Source organism: Drosophila busckii, chromosome 3L (assembly GCF_011750605.1).
Source record: "Drosophila busckii strain San Diego stock center, stock number 13000-0081.31 chromosome 3L, ASM1175060v1, whole genome shotgun sequence".
Classification (NCBI taxonomy): Eukaryota; Metazoa; Arthropoda; class Insecta; order Diptera; family Drosophilidae; genus Drosophila; species Drosophila busckii.
The window spans coordinates 1015784-1027996 of NC_046606.1; the positions used below are offsets into that span (position 1 = coordinate 1015784).

General features: G+C 38.0%; 1 protein-coding gene across 1 annotated transcript; it reads left to right on the forward strand.

The window, feature by feature from the left end:
• The first annotated feature begins 10559 nt into the window (after positions 1-10559).
• Positions 10560-11564, forward strand: LOC108598232. Its single transcript, XM_017985696.2, has one exon. It carries the CDS (start codon positions 10738-10740, stop codon positions 11269-11271), a length of 534 nt encoding a protein of 177 aa, XP_017841185.1. The 5' UTR covers positions 10560-10737; the 3' UTR covers positions 11272-11564.
• The last annotated feature ends 649 nt before the right edge of the window (positions 11565-12213 follow it).

Below are 12213 nucleotides of genomic sequence, written 5' to 3' on the forward strand. Positions count from 1 at the left end.
ACTGATTCGAAAGTAATAAAGTTTTATGGCACCAGCCAATTAGCGAACTACGTATAGGCCAACTGGCGCCTGGCTGGCATTTGGGGCCATTAGCATTAACCCAATCACACAATCGGGGGCAACACTTTGTGCCACACGCAATTTAATTTCAATGCTGAGTTAGTTTGCGCCTCTGTCTACTTATCAGCTTATCAAGTTGACTGGGCTTTTTGTTCGCAACCATTATGTCCAAGACAAAATGTTGACAGATAAACTGACAATGGCAGCATATAAATTAGTCTGCTCTATAATTATTACTTGCTATAAATTATAATCTGTAATAATTATCGATGGCGGCGGACGCTTTAAGCACATGCTATAATTTTTCGAGGGCTACACTACAGACTTGTGTGTGCTTTAAATTGAATACATTTGTATTCAAACTTGTGTGTTATGCATATTTAATTTATTATTCCTTTGACTTCAGTTTTGCACCTTCAGTTGTTGTTGTTGTTGTTGTTGCTGGCAAGTTAATCAAAATACTTTTGTGTGTTTCACTTTTGGACATGAGCCCTCACATTATTAAAAGTAGTTTTGGCTACACTTTGCAGTTACTCAGAGCTGCTTTTAATTTGGCCCTCAGCAGAAACTTTTGCGGCTTGAGTAAAAGTTTCTGCTCATTTTTATGACCTGGGGGTTCTACATACTTTGCCTGCCTTTTATGGGCTTGACATTAATAAGCATTGTGCACACGCCTTGACAAATTTTATGTTGCCTAACACAAGGCGGCGTTTTGACAACTGTGCGTATGAGTAATGAAATTTTATATGCCTGCAACTAGCAACAAATAAATGTGGCAACAGTTGGCGACACATACACAAGTAAAGTGAAACCTTTCACACGCCCGCACGCATCTTTATAGTTGGACTATAACTTTTTTTTCGCACTGTTTGCTGCATTTATGTGACAGCTGACGATTTAACTGCCTTAGTGTTATGGCTTTTTAAATGACTTTTTTGCAAAATGTCTGCTAAATGATAAAGTTCAATTTTATGGCTTAGCATTATGCAAACTTTGGATAAATGAAACTATAGCCGTTATGGCATATAAAGCTTAAATAAATTCATTTTCGATTGCAGTTGTAATCAAAGTAAAAGCCAGCTCATTGCCAAAGCACAATAGCAACTATTAATTAATAAAAACAATAGGCAAAAGCTGTGCTACAGCAAAAGGACATGGCCAATACCAAAGTGCTTGGCCAGCCACAACAACTCGCTTGCCACAAACAAAGTTACAAGCGCATAACTGAAACGCTGTAGACACAACAAGCGGCTGTGTACTAAATTATAAGACCATTTGTGCTGCTTTGCTGCAGAGTCTAGAGCAGCAGCTTTTGGCTTTGGCCCATTGCAAAACAAAAAAAACTGTTACAAGGTTCTCGAGTGTCTATTGTTTGCAGCCTAGGGGACAGTCGCATACATTTGTATGCGTCTATTTGCTACATTAGTTGCCAAAATGTATGCTGGCTTTAAATTTTGAATATTGATTAGCTTATAATGCGGCATTGTCTTGATTCTAGTTGAGGTAACTCTCTCCAGCTAATCTGCACATCACATAGCCAAAGTCTCTTTGTCTATTATTGGCATGTCTAATGTGCATTACCTGTGTGTGTATTGAATTTCTCAATTAAAGCTGCCAGCGGCTATTATATGGCTAACTTAATTTATAGAACTATTGTTCGATAGCTAATCTTATATACAGCACGCGCATAGCAATCTTATCAGCTATAAGCACATGACATTAATATATTCTTTAATAGCTTCCAAGTAGTGGGGAATTATACATAGCTTATCGATTTGTACGCTTTTTTGGCCTCGTTACAAATTCGAAAATGCCTTTGCCAAAAATATATTTAATGGAAATGTCGGCGTTTATGTTCTACAAGCAATTAAGCTAATAATTCATGTACAAACTGCAGCAAAAACTGAAATTTATTCTGCACGCTTTTTATTCTTTTCTTGCAATAAGTTTGTAAGCCCATTCGCTTGATTAATGTCATATCATTGTCAAGGCATAAATTCTCAGCTTGCCATAAAATGTTTTTTATTTCACATTTGTGTGACTTACTTAGAGTTTAAAAGACTTGCAGATACATACAATAAGTACTATGTATGTTTTTTATTAGCTGGCATAGTCGATTAGATTAGAGTTCTATATTCAGCCCAAATGCTTTATATAATTTCAATGCCTAGTGTTAATGCAATTTTCTCATTTTTGTGGAAAACGGAAATGAAATTAGGCAAACTATGCTGCTGCAATTGTTAGCGTAATTACATAAATTAGACAAGTACGTGCAAGTGCGTTATTTTTCAGCACTTTAAAAGTTGTTGTTGTTGTTGTTGTCTCTTTGCCCACGCTGACGAATGCCCCACAGATCCCCCACTTTAGTTATAGTGGGCGCAGAGTCTTACAAACTGTATGGCATGAATCAACTCGACGCTTTGTTATTACATTCAGAGCAGCTCGCTCAGTTGGATTTGCCAGCATTAAGACAATCATTTTAATTGAAGTGCTGCAGCCAGTGCTATAGTAACAAAAAGAAAACGCAGCGCAAATAAATATAAAAAGCACCAGCAGCAGTAGCATTTGCCTCAATGTGGCGGAATTTGGCACTTGTGGGCGTCATTGGGGGCAGCGCAGCTGGCATTATGCTGTTTTAAGCGCTTAATAAAATGTATTGTTGCCTTCCAATTGTTTTAGTTGCATTACATTTTGGGAAAAGTTTCTCAAAAACAATCTTAATTTGCTGCAATTGAGAGCAGTGACTTATCGAGCGCAAGTTCGATAAATTGCGCAACTGCTGCGCGCAGCTGCTCGATCAACTGAGTTCAATGAACGACTTGGAAAGTTCACCTTTAGTTCGTTTGTACTTTGGTGAACAAGGCGCGGGTGGTTAGCGCGCTGCTAAAAAGTTGCATTAAGATCTTCAATTATTAAAGTAATCGCGTTACCAATGTGTTGTGTTTTAATAAAATAATGCAGTACACGATTAATGCGTTAAGTATCGTGGCAAATTGTTAATGTGCAACACGGATTTGTTAATTTATGTGCAAGTGCTCGCAGTCCTGATTCAGTGCTTATAAGCAAAAGTGCTGTTTATTTTATTTTTGAGAACAGTTGCGCAACCGCTGAGCGCAACAGTTGGAACAGCTGAGTTCAACGAGCGACTTCACCACTAGTTCGTTTGTACTTTGGTGAAAAAAGCGCGAGTGGCCAGCGTATTGCTAAAAAGCTGCACTAAAATCTTCAATTATTAAAGTAATCACGTTACCAAAGTATTTTATGTTAATGAAATAATGTTGTAGGTGATTAATGTGTTCACTGCAGTGGCTAATTGTTAAAATGCAACGCGAATTTGTGATTTTATGTAAAAAAAAAGTTGCAGTCCTGATTCAGAGCTAATAAGCAAAAAGTGTTGTTTATTTTGTTTTTGAAAAGTGTTGCGCAACTGCTGAGGGCAACTGAGTTCAATGAACAACTTGACAAGTTCACCACCAGATCGTTTATTCTTTTGTGTAAAAAGCGCGGGTGGCCAACACGCTGCTAAAAAGTTGCATTAAAATCTTTAATTATTAGAGTAATCGCGTTACTAATGTTTTGTGTTTTAATAAAATAATGTTGTAATGTGCAGTGGCTAATTGTGAAAGTGCAACGCGCATTTGTTAATTTTTGTGAAAAAGGTCGCAGTCCTGATTCAGAGCTAATAAGCGAAAGTGTTGTTTATTTTGTTTTTGCTTTGTGTGTGAAGTTGGCTAGCCACAAAAGCCGCAGACGCAAATTGTGCATAATTAAATTGAGTGCATAATAAAGTGTCCATGTATGCAGGTGTATAATAGGAAAGCCACAGTGATAACAATTAACTTGCTAAATTACAACTGCGCAGTAGCAAAAGCAAAAGAGCAAGATCAGCGCTGAAGAGCGGAGCTTGCAAAGGCTGAAAGAGAAAGCAAGGAGCATCAATTTAAGAGCGCGAGCGCGCTTGACAGACAAAAGGTCGCTGCTGTGCAACTCGTAGCGTCTACGAATTGCATAAGAGAATGCAAGGAGCATAAATCTAAGAGAGAAAGAGAGAGCATTTCAGCTTCATTATGCATGCTTGGCATACAAAAGCTAACTGCTGTGCAATTCGTAGCTTTCACTAATTGTAAGCATTAATTTAACTAAAAGGCTTATGAAAAAGAAAAAAACAACTAATGTGATTAATGCAAGTGGCTGGCAAACAAGCCGCAAAGGCTAAACCAGAAGCAGAAACATATTTTTAATGTGGCATTTAATTTAAATATGAAACGATGTGTGTGCATAATATGCATGTGGGCGTGTGGGCGTGTTAAAAGGCCAGTGCACATTACTCTTTAGTCCTAGTGTGTGCTTTTGCTTTCAATGTTAATTATACTCGTCGACACTCGCATTATGCATAAATATATAAAAGTGAGCATGGCATATTTTCTTTTCCAAGGCAACACGCACCTTTTTATTCGAGCCCTTTTTTACAGCCGTTATTAATATGAAAATTAATCACTCAGCAGCGCGCTGAATAAAAAGAGAGTGAGAGAGCGAGCTGGCCAGCAAATGTTACAACGGAATTTATATGTATGCCAATTTAATGGCGCTGTAATTAGCTCATTTTCGAAAAACAAAATGGGTTTGCCTTTTTGACTTTTGTTTACCTTTTGCTGATGAGTCTGGCTTTTGTTGTTGTTGTTTCTGCTTATTAGCATTTTTATTTGGCTTTTAACGCACTTTTAATACAAAGCGCGTAACACGTTGCGCATACTTAATATGAATAGAGCAAACGCCAGAAATTAGGCAGCGAAATGTATAATTTGATGCTAGCTAATGAGCAAGTCCAACATCCAACATTAAAACAAGCACAATAGACAGCTTCAACTTCAGCTGCCATTTTGACTTTTGGCTTTATGTTTATGTTTATTTTCACGTCCATTCGCATACGCAATGAAGCTGATAAAAAAGCAAAAGAAATTCGCTTTTTTAGCATAAATTCCACAAAAAATTTGTGTAGCCGACTATTGGCAGCGATTTGTTGGCACAAATCTCTGAATTGAGATTCATAAAAACTGGCAAGTGCAACAGAGCTGCAAAAATACGCTTACAGCTTATTGTGCTACGCCCCCGCGACCACGCCTCCATAGAAAAAAAAAAACGAAAGTGTTAATTAAGCGCCCATACACACACAAAAAGTCGGATGTCGACATTTTAAGCAGCATTAAGTTGTCAAGCTTTTGTCGAGCCCTCTCTGCTGCTGCTGCTGCCGTCGTCGACGTCGCTGCTGTTGCTGGCGGCTTAATTATTTTTTATAATTTTTTTCCTTTTGCAGTGTTTTTCCTTTTTAAGCGCGTTGTCCGCGTTAAGTGGCTGCCTGCTGTCATTTGCGGTCGCTCGGCCGCTCATTTAATTTTATCAATTAATTTCATTCTTTTTCATTCGCTTCAAGCCTCTGAATATGAAAATGTTTTAAAACGCCTGCAAACGGGCGACAATTATGTATATTTAAATGCCTGCAAGGCTTTTAATAAATTAATTGTTAACTTGCTGTAGCTCAATGGCTTAATTAAGCGTTAGTAAATGCTAAATTTAAAAGATTTTGCCAAATTGTAGACTGCAATGCTATTAACTAATTGTTAAGAATTGCGAATTAATTAATTAATTCATTTTGCTTAACAAACTTTGAATATTGCAATATTAATAAAATGTTTGCTTTGTTGCTTGCAGCTTGGGCTTGGCCTGTTAACTTTATGGGTAAGTGCATTTATTACAATCATTTAAAGCTTGTTAGCACATATTGTGCATATATTTTTATTATGTACATATTCATTGATGTTTAACGATTGCACATATTGTGTTTAGAAATTTTATACGCTCATTCAATTCAAAAAAATATATACATGCATATAATATTACATTATATTTTTTTGCAACTTAATTGGCTTACAATTAAACAAGCAAATTATTGTAGTATAAATTGTAATTGTTTATTATTTGCTATGCTAAATTAAGCGCTGTGTTTGCAATTACAGAACAACAACAAATAGGTGAACTACCAACTGGGATGTGAATTTTGCTTTTACGGGTTTTTTGCTTTGCTGATAAGGCTTTGCATTTAATTATAATTTTTACACTACACAAATTTGTTCGTTTGCAGCGCCCGCACTTAATTTGTTGACTAATTTAAACAAAAAATAAGTTTGCTTCATTGTTTTTGCTACATGCGCAAATTTAATTAAATCAATTTTGATTTATTTTGCCAGTTTATCAATCAGGCAATGGCTGAGCGCCATGAGTGTTTATCTTGGCTAAAGTTGAACTAATAATAGCAAAAAGCATATTTTTGTTGAGCAGATGCTTTCGATACATATAGACATATATGCATACGGCCTAAATTTTGGACAGCTTGCGGTAAAGCTTTTAAATATCTGCGTGCGGACAATAAACGAACATAGCACTGTTTAACAGAATTGTAGAATTTAAGTTTAAAAATTCACACAGCTACTCAATTTAATATATAAAACAAAGTTCAGCTTGTAGCACGTATAATAACAATTTGTATAATTGTTAATCACACGAGCTTATCACTTTGCCACTACACTTATTAAATTTAAATTAATAGCTGCAGCAATATTTTGCATGTATAAATATTTATAAAGCACTTGGAATTTGTTTACCAATTTATTTGCTCTCATACACTTGAAAAATTGTTTACAATTATTTGGAATGCCAAAAGATTTCTTGTCATTGGGCCAAGTTATAAGCGTGTGAGCCAAGTTTGTCGTAACCACAACATGACAGTTTGAACTATGCTTGCTTTCGCTCGTGGCTCATGGCTCGTGGCTCGTTTGCTTTTGTTTATTGTTTATTGTGAGCAGCAAACTGGAGCCAAGCAAATAAAATCGCAGTCGACTGTCAAAGTTGTCTATAAAGCCACAACAAATATTATAACGAGTTGTAAATGAAACGTGAAATTTGATAGCGACAGCAAATATGCGAGACAAAACAAACAAATTGACAAGCAAGAGGGAAATATAAACATTAAAAAAAAAAAAACTAATGAAAAATGCCGCAAATGATAAAACGCAACTAGAAAATGCAAAAACGCCAACGCAATGAAAATGATTGTCCAACTGTCTGCCAGACTGTCTCTCTGTCTGTCTGTCTGTTTGTCCCACTGACACTTGCACTGTTTATTAAACACGCACACAAAACAAGACTCACACACACTCACAGACGCTGGGAGTGACGCGTTATGCTGCGAGAGACGCTAAAGTAGGCGAGCGTATTTAATTTACTTGGCTTTTGGCACTGGAGATGAGAGCGCGAAAGCGAAACCGAACCGCACGTGGCGACTAACAAGCGGCAACTAAACTGTAAACTGCGCCAAAACTCACAACGCTGCTGGAGCAGATTGAGTGAAAACAGAAGCGAGTGAAACACAAGCGAGTGAAAGCGTCGGACCAATTGTTGGTGCTGCCGGCAAAGCTGGCGAGCAAAACAAACGCAGCAAAGAGAGCAAAGCAGTGAGAGAGATAGAGTCAAAGCTTTTGAGTGTAAAACGTAGGGCAACAGGTGCTGCTAACATTGCGTATACGTGTTATTTATGTTTCTCTGTATGTGTGAGCATAAACAAATTGTTTAGAAACGGTTTAGAGTTTTTTGCTCTATGCAAGTTTCATGATGCGGATTATAGTTTTGTATGTTGTTTTTAGTTTTTAGTTCGTTCTGTGGCCACAGCCTGTCAGTGCTCACACACATGTGTGTGCCTGTGTGTGTGTGTGTGTGTGTGTAAAATTTATGCATTGGCAATTTGTCTGCGCGCAGCTTAAGCCAACATAAATTTAGCTACAGCTTAAAGTATTTCTGTGCTTACAAATAGTTTTAAAGCTCACAAAAATTTATCGATTTAAACAATTACAATGAGTAGGGTTTGACTTGCTTTGAGCAATTAACATTTTTGCACATTTATGCAGCACAAGAAATTTTTAAAATACGCGAAGCATGCAAATGTGTTTTAATATGATTAAAAAAATAAAAGAAGGGCAAGCTGCCACAAGAATAGATAAGAATCTGTTATAAAAATGCCAAAGCCAAGCGACCAGCGAGCACTGCAGATTGCACGTAGCCGTAGCCGCTGCCGTTGTCGTTGTCAGCGCAATTTGAAATGAAAATTAAACCATTTGCCATCATTAAGCTTAAATGCTTATCCCTTGGCAAAAGCAAAAAGGCAACTACGAATAGATAGAGCAGAGAATGCCAAGGACAGCGCCCAGAGCATAAACAATTATGAATGGGTTGGGGTTGGGGCAGCAGCAGCTTAAGGTGCTCAAATTTAATTTGTTTATGCGTATAATATGGCATTGATTTTTGTCAAACGACATTAGGCAAATTAATCGGATTACAAATGTCGAATCAATCAAGTGCATAGCTTAAGTAGTAGTAATTGACTAAAGTCAATGCTGTATACATTAATTTGTATAATAATTTAGTAGGCTTATAAATTACTTGCAGTCTAACAAAATTTCTAACAACAACTACAACAGTTTGTCTCTTATATATTCATATATTTCTAATACTAAATATGGACATGAACAATGTAAAGAATCGTCTAATGGTGCTCGAGTGTTTGAAGGAGAATGCCTCGAATATGCGTCTGGAGCAGCAGCAGCTGCGTCAACGCATTATCCGATGCCCTGGTGCGTGCTCGTGCCAGCATGTTGAGCATTCGCCAGCTCAATGTGGAGCTGCAGCAGATTAAGCAAACGGTGGAAACTGCGCTCGCCTCCAATATGAGTGAGCTTGATGAGCTGCAAGCAGCAGAGGCTGCAACTGAAGAAGCGGCGCTCAATGTTGAACTATAAACACTCAGTTATATATTTTGTTAAGTGTAGGCAGGCTTTAATAAATTGCCAAAAATTTAACGCATCAAATGGATGTCATCAATTTACGTTGATTGAGCTGTAAAATTGTTTTTGTTGTCGCATAATCAAAAGGCTGCCTGGGTTTAGTTTACAATAAATTACACAAGCCAGACGCATTAATTTAAAGTCAAAGTTAACTTGAGTCAACCTGCGTGTGTCAATCAATCAACTGGCTACAATTAATAAGCGCAAACGTGGCGTATACGCAATGTGATAGATTATTTGCCAACACTTTAGCATGCAAAGTGTTTGCCAAAAGATAAAACTGTAACTGTAACTGAAATTGTGCATGTGTGTGTATCTGTGTGTGTGTGTGTGAGTCTCTCATGCATTTTATAAGCCGATAATGCGCCAACAATTGTGCCCATTGAGCTGAACAGCGCTTTTAAGCTTAAACCAGCTTAATGTTGATTTCGCTTGATTTCGATTCTCCATTTTAATGGCTTAAGTGAATGCTGTTTGTCGATTGATGCAGCTTAAGCCTCTAACTTTTCTACAAAAAGTGCATTCAATTATGTGAATAATTGAAGCGTTTTTGGTATTTGTTTAATGCATTTTTATGCACTTACCTTAAGCCAAAGTGTGCAGCTTACCTGTAATGAAAAGCAAAATGATTAATATTTAAAGCTTTAAATTTTAAATTATTTTTAAGCTGCTTTTTGTTTTCTTTCTTGCCAACAATAAGCAAAAGGTTTTTCATTTGCTACGCTTGATTAAATAACTTGTACTCGTTGTTTTTATATTTTACACGCTTGAAGGCATTTTTTATTAATTTTTACAATCTTTGTTATAGCTAGCTGCCTTTTTATTGCAATTTGATGCGCAGCAAATATTTGTTTAAAACTTTAGTCATTAACAAATTATGTGAGGCATGAGTGAGTTTGTTAGCTGCTGCTGCTTGCTGCTGTTGGTGGCAGCCAAAAGTCATTTTGCTGCAACTACTTAAAAAACTTTAGCTCAAGCTTAAGTTCGTCTTGCCGCACAGGTGTCAACAGCAGCAGCAGCATCAGCTGGCTGCGGCTACGTGCCGCAAGTTCAAATAGCTTGTGGCATTGATTTCACACTGCCAATATTTCCAGCTCACGTTGTAGATTACGCCGTAGCCAGCCCAGCGCGTCGGCTAATTAAAGTAAGCTCGAGGCAGCAGACAAACTTGTGTTGCTGGCCTTGCCTTTAGTTGCACAATTATGTTGCAAGCTGCTTTTTGTACTATTTGTAATCATATTTTTTACATTTTTTAATATTTGCTTTACTTTTTGCTGCTTGCTGTTTGCGCAAGCTGAAATTGTTTTCTATTTGAGCCCACGGGACAGCGACGACGCCCGCACGCCCCCACGCCCACTTCGCTTACCTTGGCAAAAAGGGGGCGGCCATACGAATTGCAACTCGGCAGTTTTAACTTTTGTGTGGATTTAAATGCGCGCAGGAGACACAAAAAAAAAAGTTAAGGCCAACTGATTTACAATATAGCAAACTATAGTTGCCGATCTAATTAGCTTTGATTTGCATACTAAAAATAATAATCCAAGCAAGCGCTGCTGACTTCGAACTAAAGTTTGACTCAACTGTATATGCACATATATATTTATATATTTAACAAGTTATGTTGTGTGCCGGGTTCTGTTCAAGCGAAGCAGCTTGCCTTGAAATTTCGAATTAAATGGCATTTTCGAAATTGTTGCGCGTGAAACAAAATAAAACAAATAAAAAAAACACAAACACACACATACACAACTCTGGATACACTCGTTTAAATATTAAGTGAACCGCAATGATGATGCTAAGTGAAGATATCGAACTCGATCGTGCGCTGGACCTTTGCAAGCTTATACAAAAGGATCTATCCTATTGTGTGGGCATAGTGAAGCGCCTGGATAACAAATACAATGAGCCATATCGTTATGCCATCAATATGAAGCCATTCGATGTGGATTCAGCAGCCAAACCGCCCAGTGTGGTGAGCTTTCCACGCTTTAGTTTCATACGCACCATGAGCATGCCCAGGGGCAGTCGCAGCGGCGGCGGCGGCGGCGGCGATCGAGTCGAAGGACGCAGCTCGCATGAGCTTAATATGGTATTTGTTGATTTGAAAAGTAAATGCATCAAGTTGCGGCGCGACTTGGAGGCAACAGCAGCGCAGGCGCAGCGTTTGGCCGTCTTAAGCTTGCGGCAAGATCGAGTGCAACATCGCATGTTGAAAGATGCACAAAGCTCGGAAACATTTGTCTGCAAGCATTGGGGCAACAATGCGCCGCAGCGTGTCTCCAGCTACAGACGCTTGCCACCACCACCAAGAAAAGACTAAATTAGCAGGCATAAAATTCTTAGAAAAATATTTTCTAAACGCAGCAAATTTTCAAGTTCATGTGTTTTACAGTATTTCTTCTTTTTATTATGTTTTTTTTTTGTATCGTGCAAGTTTGGCGCTAAAGAAAATTAAAGCGCTAAGAGCAAAAGTTTTGTAACATGAAAATGAGGCAAAAGTTGAACTGAACGCAGCGCCAAACTGACAACTGACAATGATGATGATGATAATGATGATGGCCAACGACGACACTCTTGCAACATGTAGCAAATGCAAGTTTTACATGTAGCCTTATACAAGCGCCAACTGTCTGCACGTCCACTGAAGCAGCCAACAGCACAACAACAACTGCGCTGCGCTTGTTTATGGCAACGACAATGGCCATAACACAAATATGAATACGAGGGCCCGGCCTGACAGAAGTAGAAGCAGTAGAAGCAGAAGACGTAGCAACAGAGCAGAGAAGTTGTGGCAGAACATGAGAAATTGCCAGCGAAAAAGTTAGAGAGAGATAATGTAATGTAAAAGTGGCCAAGGCCCAGGCCCAAGCCCAGGCTCAGACCCAGAGACAAACTAACTTTTTAGCATAACATGCTCAACTTGCTTCACTTTTTATTTCTTTGCTACCTATATATTCATTTTTTCTACTACAACAAACAGCAACACACAAAACCAATTGTGTGTATTTTTTTCTTTAGTAAGCCAGCGCTTCGTTAACGACAACAACAAGTAACTAGCCACTGGCAAGGACACACATAAAGCTACTAGTGTGCGTGCGCTTTTCTTTTTTTGCATAGTATATATTGGAGTCGCTGCCAGCACCCCCCAAAAAAAAAAAGTAAAGTTTGCTTTATTCACTTTTGTTTTTAGCCCCAGGGGTTAGCGGCCATTGAAAAGTTTTTTTTTGTTGTGTGTGCTGCTGCTCAATTACAACTGGTTAAA